This window comes from Athalia rosae, chromosome 4, assembly GCF_917208135.1.
Source record: "Athalia rosae chromosome 4, iyAthRosa1.1, whole genome shotgun sequence".
Lineage (NCBI taxonomy): Eukaryota > Metazoa > Arthropoda > Insecta > Hymenoptera > Athaliidae > Athalia > Athalia rosae.
In genome coordinates, this window is record NC_064029.1 from 18,673,811 (window position 1) to 18,691,663 (window position 17,853).

General features: G+C 46.8%; 1 protein-coding gene across 2 annotated transcripts in view; it reads left to right on the top strand.

Annotated features, from left to right (window-relative positions):
- Positions 1 to 17,348, top strand: part of LOC105693597 (protein apterous-like) — a 35,384-nt gene extending 18,036 nt beyond the window's left edge. For both annotated transcript variants that reach the window (XM_020856707.2, XM_012413626.3), the window contains exons 3-5: positions 7,499 to 8,040; positions 12,496 to 12,713; positions 15,393 to 17,348. In XM_020856707.2, the coding sequence (XP_020712366.2) occupies positions 7,499 to 8,040; positions 12,496 to 12,713; positions 15,393 to 15,608 (976 nt within the window). In that variant the 3' untranslated portion in view covers positions 15,609 to 17,348. The remainder of the gene's footprint in view (positions 1 to 7,498; positions 8,041 to 12,495; positions 12,714 to 15,392) is intronic.
- Positions 17,349 to 17,853: the final 505 nt, after the last annotated feature.

A 17,853-nucleotide genomic window follows, 5' to 3' on the forward strand; every position in this document is an offset into this window, starting at 1 on the left:
CTCGCGATATTCAGATGGACCTACATTATTTTTTTTATTTTTTCTCCATTCGCTTCGTACCTGCATGCACGTAGCTGATCTAAACTGCACCACGCGCATCCTGTATTACGTAAACGATTCGTTTAGCAATATCTTGCGTATTTCGATGTGGAGAACGATTCGGAATTCCGACTACCTCCGAGTTCAAAAAGATCCTCTCTTCGAGTGATTCTTGTTTTTTTTTCAAGAGGACCAAGTTGGAAACTGTAAATTATATCTCGGTGAACTTGGGCGATCCATAAGGTCATTCCCGCAGGATCATTCTTCGTGATGTTCTTCATTTTCGCGCACACCGTGTATATCGCGTGACACGCGGATCTGTTGAAGTACGTTCCTTAGAAGAAAGCAGAATAATATATTCTTTGCTTTGGCTTCTGCTGCTACTGCTGCTACAGGCGCAATAATTCCCATATAGATATTATAATCTATATGTAGTGCAGAAGTATAACTCACGCGTACATATGTACCCACGTGCAACGTGCGCACAGTAGGTACAAAAGTAAGATAAATTATGTACGTGAAGTGCATCAGGTTCGAGACTCGGAGAAGGAATCCTGAAGCCGTGCATTTTGCACCTTCGCTACCCACGTGGACTTTGTAATTCCATCGATAAATAACTCGGCCGTTATAATACACAGACGCGCCGTGTATTCGTGAATTTTATTTCGGGAAAATGTTAATTTTCAAAGAACGTGAAAAGGCGAAAATAGAATGGGATAACCTACGCCGTCGTAGATACGAACCGACGCTCCCTTTCCTTCTCGATCTACGCACGTTTCCCTCGAAGCCCGATACGAAGAATTTCGGGATAATTTTAACGCGGCCAAGTTATTTTGTTTCGCTCTGCAGCAGCGACGACATTCGATTCAGAGCGCATCATAATTGGCGTATTTCTTCAGCGACTCGTTCTTTTTTTTCTTTCCGATGATCGCGACCGGTTTCCCCTTCGTCCATTTTTCGTTTGAACTCTAGCTATTAAAATTCTCACTCAAAATCCAATCTCGCATTTTCCAAATTTATCATCCGCTCGGCGACCTTTTCGTACACGTACACGTTACACACGTACCCGATGTACGCATACGTCATTTTGTCATGTTCCAACTTCCACGTTATTCGTTCCACGGTTCTCCCGTACGGGCGACATCGACCGCGAGACGATACCGCGCTGCAGCTGGTTAACGACAAACATACGCTCCTATCTCGGTCCATGACACGGATCCATAACTCATCCGAATATTCCGCTTCGTAAAGTTTAAACGTTTCCGTCGAACGCGAACTGTGCCGCACCGCCGCAATGTGCGGGGGTTTACGCGGAGACTGTGAGAAACGGAAAGTGGAATAAAACAAAAATCCACATCACAAAGTATCGGGAAACTGGAAAACTTCAACCTGACGCAAACGCCTTCCATCATACCTCGAAGCAGGTGTGCGCCATTCCGAGAATTTTTTTGAAAACGCGATTCGATACAATCGTCGGATTTGCTTTGATCGTCTGAGTTACGTCGCACGTACAATCGTCTCCCGGTCGGGGTCGGCGGTTGTCGAAGATCCGATAAAAATCCCTCGCCCAATGATGAGAATAACCGTATCGAGCAAAAATTATCGAGATTCGGATCTTTGAATTTCATACGGCTTGAGCCGTGCGAGTAATTGAGCCGCGCGACGCTTCTGCTGCCGCGTACGACCATCTGCATGCGGGGTAAGAAATATACGCGTACGCCGCTGATGTACCAAGGCTCGTATATTAGCGCAATTAAGACGCTAGAACCGCGAGATCAGCGGCAATGTATGTACGTCTCTTTGCCACACGTCGCGGTCGAACACGCTTATATTTTTTTCCCCCCCGTTGGAACCCGACACTTTGCAACGAGGCACCGCGGGCGTCGCGACGCCCCTCGTGCGAACGCCGACCACTTTATAAACCCCTACGTTTTATCAACTCCCACGCTACGCGAGACTTCGGGTGGACTTCGGGATCCGTATTCGCGAATGATATATTTCGTAGCTTCATCGATACGGGTATTATTTATACACGGCGCGTACGCGATCGGATTATTCTTTATATTTTACATTTATGATTATCAGCGTCATTATCATCGTCATGATTTTTTTTTTTCATACGGGGTGAGCGCGGAGTTGCGCCGGAGAGCCATATAGCTGCTAGTTGCATTTCAGATCGATATCGCGCTTTAATTTGCAATAGCGTATACGCGCACCGCGGCTACCGTACACAACGCTGCACCCAGAGAGAGAGAGAGAGAGAGAGAGAGAAAACGGCACAAGCAATTATAACATTACAAAAGAGATAAGAGATAAGAATTACCGCGATCGTAAAAAAATCCATTATATACGTACTTGTTATAACCTCATCCCGTAAGACAGGTACTTCCTGTGTGTTTCAATTAACGGAATACCTCGCGAATAATAATCCAAAAATTTTATTCTCGATGTTTCGCACACGCGGATAACGAGAAGGGAGAAAAAAATAGAGAATACATATACATTTCTAATAAAATCAATTCACCGAGAGGTCGTGCACCTGTGTAAATACGTGAATATGATTAAGCCGCGGTCTTTACACGCCGGGGTATCCTGCCACGTTTTCCTCCTCTCTCGGATTTTTAGTTTTTTCGTTCTCGGTCGGCAGTCCCCACGCCCAGGGACAAAACTCGAGGATAGTAACATAATACGGCGTGGTAGCGCCCGGGACATGCATCATCGGTAGCCGCCGCAATGTCGCCGTATATCTCGACCCTTATCCCAGATTATGAATTTTGTTCCTTTTCTTCGTTCTTTATTTTTCGTATTTTTTATTTTTACTCTTACGGTTGTAAGTTATGTTTTTTTTCCTCTCTCGCGAACCCGCGCTCTCCGCGCTCCACATCGAAATCGTTTTACGCGGTGCTCCCGCAGAAACGCGAAAATCTCCTCTCGTGGTACGCGACGTCGTTTTACGTATTACCTTTTCTCTGCACAGAAGTAGCGAGCGAGTACGCCTCATTATCGGGGACGGTGCGATTGATCGGGTGGCACGCTTAACCCGTCCTGGGTCGAAGTGATTAGATTCCACTCTGCGGGGGGGGCGTAGAGAAGGTCGCGGTCATACGAAGCGAAGAGGTTCTCTTGGCGGGGTGCCATTGTCCCCCGATCTGATAGCGGATTAGAGGTCGTATCGGATGGGCATGCAGACGAGGTGCGCGGGGTTCGGCTTGGGTAAGGTATCGTTGATATCGCAGCGGCAGCAGAAGCCATCATTTCTATTCCAGGGGGTATGATACATGGTACCTTCGTTGCAGGTGTCGCGGTACAAATGCGTCGCTCTCCTATCTTACAAGATCTACTACATCGAGATATGGGTAGCATCTTTTTGCCCCCCCATAACGCAACCGTATTCCCGAGATATGGCGCCGTTTAATCATCCCCTCGCTCGCCCCCTCCATTTCTGTTCCGAAGCTCCCGTCATATTTCCCATGATAAAAAAAAAAAAAAAACAACTCGAAAAGAAACCAAGCCCGTATATTTCTGGCACGGGAATTTTCACGTCGACTTTGAACGCCGTTCATCGATTGTCGGGTACCTCCGCGCGTGTAAATCTATCGGAGTTTCTCCTCTCGATTATCCGAGTGAAAATATGCGCCCATAATATTCGTGAGGGATGGAAATTCGGCGCGCAGGTTCTTCGCCGCACATGACGCTGACGGTGAGGCACCTCTCCGCGGGGGATCCCGCGCGGCTACTTCGGGTCATACTTGGCCTTAACCTTCCTTCCTTACCGCGATGCTGCTGCTGCTGTTGCTTGGATATCGTACGAGTGTCACCGCATAAACTATTCTTTCGTAACAAAAAATATCAAGTTACCACGAAGCGATGCAACGCCGGGTGGAACGTACGCAAGCCGACGAGAGCCGCACCAAACTGTAGTCAGTTTAACATACCGCTGCCGTCCCTCCCCTACACTCATCTTTGTTACGTTACGTTTTATTTCCTTTTTTGGTTGTTTTAAAACTTTTGCTAGTCGTTTTTGAAAACTTGGAACGAAGAATCGCGTCCGCGAGAAGGTTTCGATGCAATTATGTTTTTCACCGGTGAACGCGCTGCACGAAGAATTTTCAGGAATCGGTTGGACATCTTTATAAATTCTAACTATAAACGCGACTCTGTGCATACAGGGGGGTACATTAATCTAGATCGAATAGGAGATGGGTATCGTATTACCCTAATCTTTTTATTGGAATTCTCGATGTGGATGCAGCGATCCAGATCCTCTACGGAGATTATTAGAACATTTCTCGCTTTTTTTTCCCACTCGGAACGCCGTCGTTACGAGACAATTACGATCTCGGATAACCCGTGTTTGATGCGTGTGAAAAATTTCGATAACCGACGAGTTTCAAAGTCGGATCGAGCGGATGACTGAACACTTGTTTCTCGACCCGCGACTACTTCGCATTTTCACTTGCCGCCCGATAATTCTGACCGAAATATACAACATCCCCGAGGACATTACATCTCTCCTCTCCATTTTTCATCCGGAGTAAGCTGAAACTTCTAGTGGCAAACAATAATTAGACGAGAGTGATGGACCTGCGGAGAGTAAGAAGTTCAGAAATAGAATCTATATATTCTCAGCGGCAACACTGGGTCGTTCGTCATCTCCTAACAGGACGTGATGTATGTGTATCCTATACGTCGTTAACTCGACTCGAGTCGCGAGCAGAGAAGTTGAAATCCTCAATCCTCACCTCGGAGTTTTTTCGTTTCCAAAACTCGCGAATCGTTCGGAGGATCTCCAGACGCCCTTCAGCGTCGATATGATGGAAAATCCGAATATTCCATCACTTTGTGTCAAGAAATTTCACCCTCAAAACCTCCACGATCCGTATAAGCGCATTTAAAAACTTCCGTCGTACCACCGCGTACCCCGTGTGCGGAAAAACGAGTATCAGCGGGTGGTCCTCGTGAGCCGTACATTGAAATTTCATTGTGTGTGCGTAGGCATATTTTTGTTACGTGGTGTAGTATTCTTCCGGGGTTGACGATGGCCTGTGCAGTTGTAGTAAAATGTTGTGGCTACTTTCTCGCTTACGTTCTCATCTCTGACCCCCTTTTTTTCTCGTTCCCTTCGGCCCTTCGAACATCTTCCCCCCCGGATCCAGATTGAAAAATCTCCCGGTGTAACAACGCAAACAGAAACGGGTAACCGGGACCTTAGATACACCTCGGTATACACTAGCGTACAACCTACACCGTAAAACGTACCTTTTTTTTTCTACACCCGATCGCAACTTGTATAACTCTGCGGGATTCCCCGCTGCACAGTCGACGGGCGTCAACGCGCCGAGCCCCCGGAAAAAAAGTGAAAATGAAAAAAAGAATCGAATAAAAAGGAGGGAGAAAAAAAAAAAAAAAATGCTGGAAGGGGAGGGTATAGTCCCATTGTGAGAGCCCGGTCGTTAGCGCGCCCCTGCATGAGCCACGGCACAGGGTAAAGGAAATAGGGGATGTTTTACGCGACCGCCCCTTGTTTGCGAAATTCTAAATTCATCCGGCATCGTTTGCGATGTACCGTCGACCGCACGACTAGGACATAGAGGATATTTTAGATCCGGGTTAGCCGGCTCGGTAGACTAGCTTCGTTACCGCGCGGTCTGCCCTAATAGATCCGATTAGGTGAAAACTTGGCACAGGGTAGCCACGGGGAAGGTGAAGAGGGGCGAGCGTTCGTTCATTGGACAATATGTCCAAAGTCAAGAGGACAGACGTCGAGAGAGTTTACCCTAATCCCGCATCTCCTACGGGCTCAACCCCAACCCTCCTATCTAGTATAAATTCGTTCGGCGAAACGACGATGAGCCCTCCTCCCGTCCTACCTTCGCTGTACGCGTACACCTATTTGGCTAGTCGATACCGACAGCTCGGAGAGCGTTTTTTCGCCCTCTCAAAATCGGATACTGCGGGGAAAATAGAGAGGGATTAACAGCTTAAATCGCACGTGTTATATTCTTTTTTTCGCTGTTGTCGTATTCCGTTGAAATTTTGACGCCGGAAAAAAAAAGATGGATCGAAACCTTCCCTCGTTGTTTCCGGCGAGCCGGGCGTCGATTCTTCGGGTTTTTACCGCGGAGGGGGCTGGGGTACGTTGCGGTTTATAAATAACGCGCCTAATGATCCAATGAGGCCAGACGTGCCGCATTATACGTCACCGGAAGTCGTACGCGTGCTGCGAGAGAACCCCGGTAGCAGCTTACGAAGAGAGGTGCACAAAGACGCGAGTCGCCATTTTCCATCGCCTCGCACATCGCGCAAGTCTAACGACTCGTGCCACCCCTTGTTGCACGGGACAGCGATAGGCGAAAACCACCATTCTTCGACCACGAGATAAAACGAGATATCGCGAAGCGCACGCGTGTGCGTACCTTTCCACGCGTAACACGTGCGTCCGTCAATCGACTAGCTTTTTCAATTCAAAAGCGTGAAATCGATTCGCACGCGGATTAAACGACCGGAGTACATGATCACGTAAACCGTGTAATAATCAGATTTGCATTTCGACAATTTTTCTCTCGCCCGCGTTGGAATGCGAACGTTCAAATGTGACATGATTATCGCCGATGTTTCATCCACTTTCAGATCCCTCGGTGAATTTTGTTTTTTTTCTCCATCCCTAAATCCTTCACCTCTCTCTGCAACGGATACGGGGCGGGGGTGGGTTATCATTCGCCAATGTTCGGCAACATTTCGCGCCTCTATAATTGACGTTGACTATTTTCCCATCTTGTGGTATAAAATTCCTCAATGGGACGTGTATGGCTCGCGGGGCAATAACTCTGGCGCGTATATAGCGATGTGTGTTATACCCGCGATAAGGTGGGTCCGCGCGTAGCGACTGTATACGTACGAGAGACCGTATCCGATCCGACCAATAATCTAATTCCCTCGGGGGTATAAGTTTAACGCGGTGTTCAGGTATAGAGAAAAGGTTACCCGGCAACGCGACTGCGGTGTGCGACGTATCCCTGTGCGACTTACATTCAAAGGTGGCACGACCGAGTCGAGGTGGAGGATATCGCTTAGATAGGTGGATGATGTCGGGTAATGGAGACTGTACAGGCTGCCGCTAATGCAGTAGCGATGTCGTGATCGGCGGTGCGGAGATCGGTTGTATCTATATAGAAAAAGCAACCCGCACCACCACCACCGTCGCCCGCCCCGTCAGCGACACCGAGGACCGGTCCAGAACTCACGAGTCCGACTGGATCCTTTAGCACTTACGCGGGACGTTTCTTCCTCACTTATACCCGTTCTCACGTCGATTACTGCACCCCGTGTCCCATGGCTTTTTAATGAAATTCGATCAGATATCAATGCGTTCGCTCCGTCGCAAATGCGATTCTCCGCGACCGCCTCTCGTCTCCGATGTTTACTGATTCTCTCCCCCTTTTTCAAAAATATTTTTCAGAATGTTCGGCGGCATGAAGCGATGCGCGAGGTGTCAGGCGGCTATCCTCTCGTCGGAGTTGGTGATGAGAGCGCGCGAACTGGTGTTTCACGTGAGGTGTTTCTGCTGCGCGGCCTGCGCTATCCCTCTGACGAAGGGCGATCACTTCGGCATGCGGGACGGCGTCGTGCTGTGCCGACACCACTACGAAATGGGCGCCGATCTTCATCCCGCCCAGAGTCCACCTGTACCGGCTTACCCTCCGGGACCGCATTATCCCAGCCAGCCATTCCCCTCGCCAGAGTTCCTCAATCACCATCCCCACCCCCATCCGGGACACCCCGGACACCCCCATCATTCGATGCACCCGCAACACCCCCATCAGCACCCCCACGCCAGTCCCGTTCCCCTCCAACCCCAAACGCCCTCGGGACCTGACGGAGGATCGCCGCCGAAAGTGCCCTATTTCAACGGCGCCGCTGCGGGAGTCCCACCGCCCAGACAGAAGGGAAGACCGAGGAAACGGAAACCGAAAGATCTGGAAGCGATGACGGCGAGTTTGGGTGAGTTTTCTCAACGTCACGTTATACATATCGAACGGAGTTTTTGACGAGTTGGGAGGAATGACGAGGACGTGGTCCGGAGCTGCTCGGCGAGTCTGAGAAAGGGAAAGCATGTTTCTTCGGATCATCATGTACACGATCTCTGATGATGTTTACACAAAAGAGTGAAGCGTTTCAGTTTTTTGTCGTCTTACCGCGCGCAATCGGTAAAGCCCGTCCGTTCGTGATCCCGCGGTAGAAACTTTTTGCGACCCTGTGAAGTATCGAATCCGTAGAGCGGGACGTAATTTTTTGGTCTAGTGAACCCGGTCGATCGGGCGCTCGGTGGTCGCCGCTAAATAATGCGCGCACACAGCGTTCCAGTGGTCGGGAAATCGAAGTCTTCGCGACACCGGAGACCGGGGGGAATTTATCGTCGTCGACGATCGTCGCCCAGTCGCGTGGCTCGGCAAAAAACTCCGTAGAACTTTTCGAAGCCAAAAAATACGGGGCTTAACGGATAAAAAATGCCACGTCGGACGTGATCCGATCACGCTTCGATCGCTCCGCGTCCGGCCGGACGCACTTTGATAAAATACCGATGCTGCACCGTGAAAAAAGAACAGAGTAAATAAAGGAAAAAAAAAAAAGGAGCTGCAGAGAAAACCGTGGAACGGAATATCGACGCCTCGATCTTCGGTAGTCCGTTACAATATTCGACTCTATCGTATCGCCGCGCGTCTTGCGTTTCCATATTTTCCTCCTTCCCTTTTCTCGAAATCTCTTTCGAACGGACGAGAAACTAACTTTACAATCGACGCGTACGCACGCTCGGATAAGTACATACGAGTTTGATTATGTATTTAAGATCAACGTCTGAGATAAACCCGCTTGATAAAACGTTGTTAACGCGAGGTGGGTACAGCCTGGAAACTGTACGGTCGTATGCGGTTAGAAAGTATAGCTATATACGGTTGTAAACCAATATGTACGTACACGCGTAGCGATCCAAAGAAATCGTTCGGAGATTAGGCTTTTTTTTTTCACCGATCACAATTCCGTTGAAGATATTTTAAGATGTTGCATTACAGACGTACAATAAACTCCCGCCGTTGCTGCTGGACGTGCGTTGCCGCCAACCTTGTACGAGATCTTGTTTACAACAAAGTTGTCTATGTATACCACTTCGTAGTTGAGATTTTCAGGTAGGATTTTATACTGCGGGTACGGACATAAAAGACCGCCTCTTCCTCCTCCTCCTCCTCCTCTCTTTCTTTCTTCGGAGCAATAAAGATCTAAACTTCTCGTGAGAAACTGAATTCACTCCCGCTGCTACGCAAGCCTTTTACAATACGTCTACTCCGGAACGACGAAGACCCTAGCCCCGAATGAATTTAGTGTTCCGAAGAAGGGAGGTTGAAAAATTCCCGAAACCTCGACTCCTCCACCCTGATTTCCCGTACTCCTCGCCTTCGGTTCTCTTCATCCCCTTTTCGAATCGTCGTCGCATCGGCACGAGAACCGCGAAACGCTGAGGGTTTGGGAACGAGGCGTATCGCGACGTGGAAGTGGAAGTGGAAGAGGTGCAGCTCGGCGTTTTCTTTCCATATGCATTGATCACAATCGTCGAGAGGGTACAAGAACCTCTTGGCCAGGAACACCGGTGGTACTACATTTTACGCCGTTGGTCTCCCTGCAGTCCTCGCGTTACCCACGGGTATCGGTCGCAGCACGGCGAGGATCGACTCCGAAGAAGTCGAGTTGTACGAGGAGGACCGGTAAAACCACACGGCCGGTCGCTCCGACGCGCCGCACAGATCGAGTGATTTATCGACGCGTGGGCGTAAGGCGTTTGCCACCGAACCCTGATAAAATTTGTCCCATCGACATAAATTCAAGTATTCAGGCCGGCCACTCAAACGTACATTTCGAGGTGGATAGACGCGTACGCGTACGTCGATCGGTCGGTCGGTCGGTCGGTCGAACAAAACGAGAATTGCGGCAAACGTATATAATATATATACCTATATGTAACTGGGAAAACCGGAAGATTATCAACGAACGCGATCTTTGCGTACGTTTTTAATTATTATTATCGATCGCCCCGCGTCAATGAGACACGGTAGTCGCTTTATACACCTGATCCTACCTACGAGTGGATCTAAAAACGGAGCCTCACAAAAACGCGATACGTTAAAATAAAACTTCGGAGACTCACCTCCGGCTGTACGCAACTCGTGAACCACCCGTGCCGTGTAAATGAATATTCTCGCTCGCATTCGTCGCTTTTTTTTTCAATCTCCTCCTTTTTTTTTTCATCTCATAAGTTTTTGTCTAAACACACGCGCGTGACGAGGACAAGCTGGTTTTTCTCCTTTTTTTTTCGTCATTGTATCGTCGAGGCGCGGTGGTCTCTTCTACGATCGTCGCCCAGGTATTACGATATACCCATATTAATATGGTTTGATCTCCACTTTTTTTCCCCCCATTCTTTTTCACCTGTACGCGTTGTACGGTGTAAATGGCGTGACGTGACTTTCTCGTGGAATATAAAGCGCGACTAAGCTGTGTCATTTAAAGAGAATGGGATCACCGAGCACTTTTGACAAATCCATTACGATCGAACTGAAACGATATTCTCTTTTATTTTTCTCATCGACTCGGTTTTTACACGAGTAAAGCCTACGATTATTATATCTCACGTAAATTGCAATCGATCGATCGGTGGACTCGGTTCCGATGGAGAAAAAATTTCCAATCGACCAAAGATTCGGTGATCCGCATTGCACGCGTACGAGATAATTTAATTACGAGCAAATATTGAAAAAAAAAAAAATCAAGTCATCGACAAAAAACACAGATACCGCTCGTGTGTACACCACATCTGTTCGAAAAGGAGATAAAATTCCGAGTGCGCGTACAACGTGTACATGAAATTACGTGTATGTATAACGGTGATTCTTAATTACTGTAACGCGAGCGGTTTCAAGTTCGACTTTCAAGAGGTCAAGGTCGACGTCGAGTTTTTATCAATGAACGTGGAGTACAGAGGTCGGTTTTATTTCGATGACTTTATTGCCACAGGATCGATTGGCCGAAATATCGAGCTCACCGATAATTATACCATTGCATTCACATGCGCCCATCACCTGTACTTGAAGTTGATTTGGAGGACGATTCGGTCTATAAATAATTTGCGTCGCGATACGACGATCGCCCGTTGACGCCTCATTGTGTAATGCAAAAAATTTCGCGTACGTAATATTACTGGAATTCATTTATCGATTCAATCGACGTTATTTCGTTCCCATTTCAAGGCCCCTTCCAGTCCAGCTGTGCGTCTCCGCTTTAAATTCGACGTATCTGATTCAGTATGCAAATTAATCATGATCGGGGTACGTCGACGTTATACGGATAAAGGGAGGCCCGTATAAGATCGCTCGTTTGAAAATGAATTCCGCACACACGAACTTGATTTTAGTAACAACCGAGAACTCGGTGCATAATCCATTAGCGCGTGTACGTACAACGCTCGACTCCATACACCAAGTGTTATATATATCTTACATAAATCGGTGCAAAAGTGAGCGAGAGAAGGTGATCAGATTCCCCTTTGCGAGCGTACGTACATGAAATTACGTGTACGTAGCTATCGAGCGGGATTGACTCCTCAACTTTTATATTTGCTGAATATATGTTTGTGTACGGTTTTATTAAGAGCTCAATGGCTGTACCCCCTGATGAATATATATCGTACGTGTGTACCTGCACGTCCGCCGTACCCACCACCGTATATCAGCATCCTTGCTCGATGGAGTTATCGCACGTTTAGTAATTACGCGATCTTCTTCTCCGCATCGATATATCGAACGTACGTAATACTTGTACACGTGCACATATATTATTTCGTCTTATAAGAGAGCTAGAGGCGTGCGGCCGCCGAGTTTCAGATGGATTTTTTTTTTTTTTTCCTTTTTTCAACGAGTCGAATCTATACGGGGGATAGTATTGCGGGTCGGTGCGCATGAAGACCGCAACTATACACAGCGAGCAATGCGATACGATGCAATGCAACGCTATGCTCGATGCGTATCACAGCTCATTAGCCCCCGCGCTATAGTGCAAACGAGAGACGCTTGCCTCGCATCGATATCAGCCGCTGTTCGGCACTCGCAACTTCTCTGTAATATATACATACGCGGTACATCCGTATATAACCACGTTCAAAACCGGGTATATCAGGTACTCCCGTATAACGCGGAGTTTCAGATGTACGAACTCGCAATTACAACTCTATACGCGGCGCGGATACGCTTGCTGAACACGATTTTCAAATCTCCATAGATCCCCCCCCTACCCCCGAGCAGGGTGGGGTTCTGAAACGATACGTACGCGATTTTTTTATCGCCTCGATATTCAATTAAAAATTACAACGATTTTTCATTCGCGGTGTTTCGTGTTTTTTTTTTTTTGCAGACCTGAACGCCGATTACCTGGACATGCCTTTCGGACGGGGGGGTCCGGGAACGCCGGGTATGCCGGGATCGAACAGCAGGACGAAACGAATGAGGACGAGCTTCAAACACCATCAGTTGAGAACGATGAAGAGTTATTTCGCGATAAATCACAATCCGGATGCCAAAGATCTCAAACAACTGTCACAGAAGACTGGATTACCGAAGAGGGTACTTCAGGTAAGTCGGACGTTTCATGTGTAATATATAAATACAACGGGGCGAACCGTTCTTCCGTGCCCCCCGTCCCCGTGTGATATTACAAAATTAGTCCTACGGTGCATTGGATTTTTAGGGCCAATTAAAGCGGGGAATCGTGGCGACTCTGACCCTTGTAGTAACCTTAATTAATCGTGGCAATATTTTGAGATACACGTACAATAAGAGATGGAAGAAAACGACGTAGCACGGTAGCAGTAGTCGAAACGAAGCGAGGAGTGTAGCTGCCGCGGCGTAGCGGCGTCCCGAGCGGGGTTCGGAAGATAGATGGGACTTGGAGCTTTTCTTTTCAAAGCGGCACTATAAAAATATTCACATCCCCGTCTCCTAAGTATACTCCTTCCAATTAGTGCGTTCTAGTCGCGGAGGCAAACGTTCGGGATAGAAGAGTCCGCGATATTTCCGTCGACGCCGTATTCAGACGACGACTTATACGCGTGCTGCGGCGGCAACGGCGGCAACGGCAGCGGCTTCGTTTCTCCGTAACCGCGCGTACGACGGTCCCAAAAACGTTTTCGGTTCATCTTCGAGCGAGGGAGCTTCTCGAAACTCGGCGCGCAGGCACACAGCCGCTACCTACACGAAACTCCGTACGATATCTCTCGGTGCGAGTTTCTCGCCCCGCGTGTTTCGCTATCGGACCAGACGTAGAAGCGGTAATTCCGTACGTGTGAAAAACCCCGGTGCACTCCTACGTTACAACGTCGTCTACACGCCTTTTTTTCGGTCATCGGAACGGCAGAGAAGCGGCGGGGCGGCATCCTCGCGGCGAAATGTCTCTGTAGTACGGAGCGCGTTGTACGAGTTTGAACCACGTTCACGACTCTCTTTCTCGCGCGCGACAATTACACGGTACAATACAGACTCTTTTGCTTCTTTGGTGGGGTGAAGAAGAGCGCGCGGATACATCGCACAGCATCCCGTTGTACGGTTCGAGATTTGCGGCGCGCGCGCGCGCGCGCGAGATGCGAGAGGGAAGAGAGAGAAAAAAAAAAAAAGGGAAGAAGGAGAGTCGATCGGCCAAGAGAAAGCTCCGGTTGGCTGCAGATGCGACTCCGTTAACATCGCTACCTACGGTTGAGTTGTTACCAGTTATCTCAGAGATAAGCGGTGGGAGGAGACCGCCATCTTCTCCACTTCCTTCCGCAACGCGTACGTTTCGTAACACGTAACGATGTCGTACAAACTCCACTCTGTACTCCTGGCGAGATCGATTTCGGTTCGTTCTTCTACGGTGAGAGTCGTCGGCGGGACTTGAAATCGGGATAAATGGAAAAAGTACGATTCGCATGCACGAACCGAGGTCTGCAAGAACGTCCGAATCTGCTCAAGGACGTGTACAGCCACTCGGGCTCGATACACGCGATTTAATTACCCCGCAGTGATCGGTCGTGCATGGCGATCGGACTACCGAAATATTCGCTGCACCGAATCGACGGAAAAAAAAAGGTAACGGGTAGCGTGAAAAAAGCAGAGACAGTTTACGTCACTGTTACCGAAACAATCGCCCTCCCCGGAGCGTCGTTGAAAGAGGTCGCGGTATTCTTCTGGTCTCTGTGCGTCGCGAGTTACGAGTTGTGCGACTTCGTTCCCAAGGGGAATACGCATACGTACGCGTGCATATGCGCGATGTATAATGCATATACCTGTACGGGTGTACGCGTACCTATGTGGAAGCATCTTCCGCCGGTCGTTGAGGACATAGCGCATAGCCAGCGGCAGCTGAAGAAGTGGTCGGTCGCGAAGGTGAGCGCGCGAGGGGAGAAGAAGAAGAAGCTATTGTACTCCGAAGCACAGCCGTAGCTCGGTGCCTGGCGCCGCGCCATCTTGCCCGATATTGATCGCGGCCCTCGCCAATACTCTCATTCCTCTTCCCTCTTCCCTCTTCCCTCTTCCCTCTTTGCCATTTCCTCTTTCCCCTTCCCTTGTAGTATAGGGCGCTGCTCGGCCGCCCTTTTTTATTCCTTGCATCGCGCGCACGGGACTCGGTTTCTTCGGGTTCTCTCAAGCTGCATAAACTATATAGGTACGCGCGGGTACCTTTTATATACACCTAGTATATACGTAGGCATATGCACGTACATATGTGTACATGCATATGCCGGGACTCCTCTCCACCGCCGCGTATCCCTATAGGGTTTGCGGGGGAGTAAAGAGAGCAGAGAGGAGAAAGATGGAGACGGAGATGGTGGAGAAGGAGGAGACTATCCTCAAGATGGCGACCTTATGTACGCAAGCGTTACCCTATACCATTTTTCCTTTGCGAATTATGTCATAATATATGTATCTCTCTATGTACGTACTTATATATGTACATAAGTAATCCCTGTGGCTACCGCAGCACGTCCGTTTAAACGCTCGCTGTGCACAGTCGCGTTGTTCAATGTATTACTCGGCGACGACGTCGTTGCGGAGGAACGGTAGGAAACAAAAAATCGACGCACCTGCAAGGGTTGATTCTTCGAAAATAATCGGACACCGAACCTCCGCAAGAACCATAGCGAATCTATTCGTAAAAAAAGAAAAACGGTTCATCTTTGGCATAGATTGTCTCGCGGCAAAGACGTGCCTTCGTGATTCCGTGAAAGGAAAATTGATCTCGGATCCGGTGTGATGAAAGTCTCCCTCTTTTTGTTTCAGGTGTGGTTTCAAAACGCGCGTGCAAAATGGCGACGCATGCTTCAGAAGCAGGAGGGTAAATCCGACAAATGCGGCGGTGGAGTGGACGGTGGTTCTCTGGGTGACCTCGAGCTCTACGGGAGCAGCGGGGGCAGCGGAGGGCCTCCGATGAGTCCTCCGTTCATGCTCGGAGGACCCCACAGTCCGGCATCCTTGGCGTCTCTAGATTGCGCGTGATGAGTGAATATTAAAATTTATTGCGATCTTAAACTTCCGCGTTTCGCGTGTCCGGATATCCCGCTTATTTTCAGTAAGTGACTCGTGGAGTTTTCCGATGTAAAAAGAATGTGGAGAAAATCGAACGAAGGAATGAAAAAAGATGAATAAAACGGATAAAGACTTTTCGACTAGAAAGAACGGTCAGAGATACCATTAATTGTACATATATATATTATATAGATAACGTATTATGTATGCGCGACTGTAAAATATACACAAATGATTCAATTTTTAGATATATATAATTAATATTGTGTATCATCTTCTATATTTTACAGTATCAGCTGCGTTTATATATGAAACGTTTTGTGAATATTTATTATTTAAATATTAAATCTTTCGTATAATAGGCTGGCGGGAAGAGAATTATGTGAGAACAATTATCATGTATAGAAGCGAAACGAAATAAAAAAAAATAATTAATTTGTAACATTATTACCGTTCTAAATATCCTAATCGAAAATAACATACGTACATACATTCAGATGTGTATGGTCGTCTCCTGCACGTGTATCGCTTTAGGATGAGATCTGCGACTAACGACGGATAAATTTTCTTGTATTTTATGACGAACGTAAACGTAAATACCTATGCACAGTGACATATTATATTTATTTAAAACCCTCACGAAATACAGTCAATATCGGTTTGATCGTTGCTCCGCGAACTTTTTTAAAACGGAGGAAAAAACCGAAAAAGAAATAACCGTGAAACAAATCAATTGAGAAGACGATTATATGAAGAGATATGTACGAAAGCCCCGTTTTGGATTCAAGTTATTATTAATATTATTATTACCATTTGTCACGATTATTCTTATTTTATTATTACTTTTATTATTCGCTATTATTGTTATTATTATTAATATTATTAATATCATTATTACCATTATTTAACGAAACCCAATAACGATCCAAGCAATATCAATGAATTGCTCAACGTATGTATATTTAAATATATATAAAAATGAGAACGGAATAGTTCAAAAATAATAAAAAGGCATATAGTTGATGAAAAAATCTACGTTGTGAAATACGTACCGAGCATATGAAAGAAAAAGTGGTTACCGTGGCCCCTGCTGATATACATTTAATGATTCCTTAGATTTTCATTCTTACATAATTTTTTCCGTTTTCTTTATCATCGAACAAAAATTTTATTTCAGAATAAAATCGGGTGAAGCGTGAACAGGCTGAGCTCGAACATGGCGGTAACCAACAATATTCCATTTGAAATTATCGAATGATGATGAAAAATGAATGGAGAAAAAAAAAAAGAAATTTCGTAAGAGTCAACGTACCAGCGATGGGGGTCACGTTACACATTTTCTCCCTTGAAAAATAGAAAAAAGAGAAACTTTTTTCGACGTATTTTGTGTATATAAATATATATTATATATATATACATATAGAAATGATATGTAGGTATAATGAAACGTTCCTGATTTTTCTTAAGCACCGCTAGGCTTTTTACGTAGGTCTGATTTTTATCGTATTACGGATACTAGCATTACTAAAATTAATAACGAACATTAACTATCCTTGTAAATTATTAGAAACATATTATACCTACGTATATAATACACACCCTAATACATACAAAAAACCAGCTATACACGACACAAACACACCGCGGAACGATTGTCTGAATTTACAAGATGATTTTTTTCATTAAATATATTTTACAGTATATATATATATTATCTATGTGGAGATACTGTTTTCATTCGAACCTTTGTGTCAAGCCAAAAACCAAATCCTCAAGTATTTCGAAAAAGGAAACACCCGCGTACGTGATTCTGATGCATATTTAAGATGCATCTACACTACAAGTCTGCAACGACAAAACCTCGAACTCTACCGACGTTCCGCACGCTGGAATTAATTCGATATTGCAATTGAAACGGAATAATATCGGTTGGCAATTTGAATAGCTGGGATTCATTGAATAATATCGTCTAGTATCCAACGTATTCCCCAGCAGCATCGAGAGTTCCCGATACGGTGGAGAGGCTCGCGCGGAATTACGTACGTATGGATATCGTGCATAATGCAAAACGTAGAATGCTGCTTTATTGGGATGCCGAGGTAATTTGCTCTACGTACACGTGCAACGGTCGTGTGTGGAAAAAATTCTATGCATTCGGCATCGTGTATTTTCTACTTACGTATGTCTTACGAAGAGCCAACCTGCAGCCTCCTCT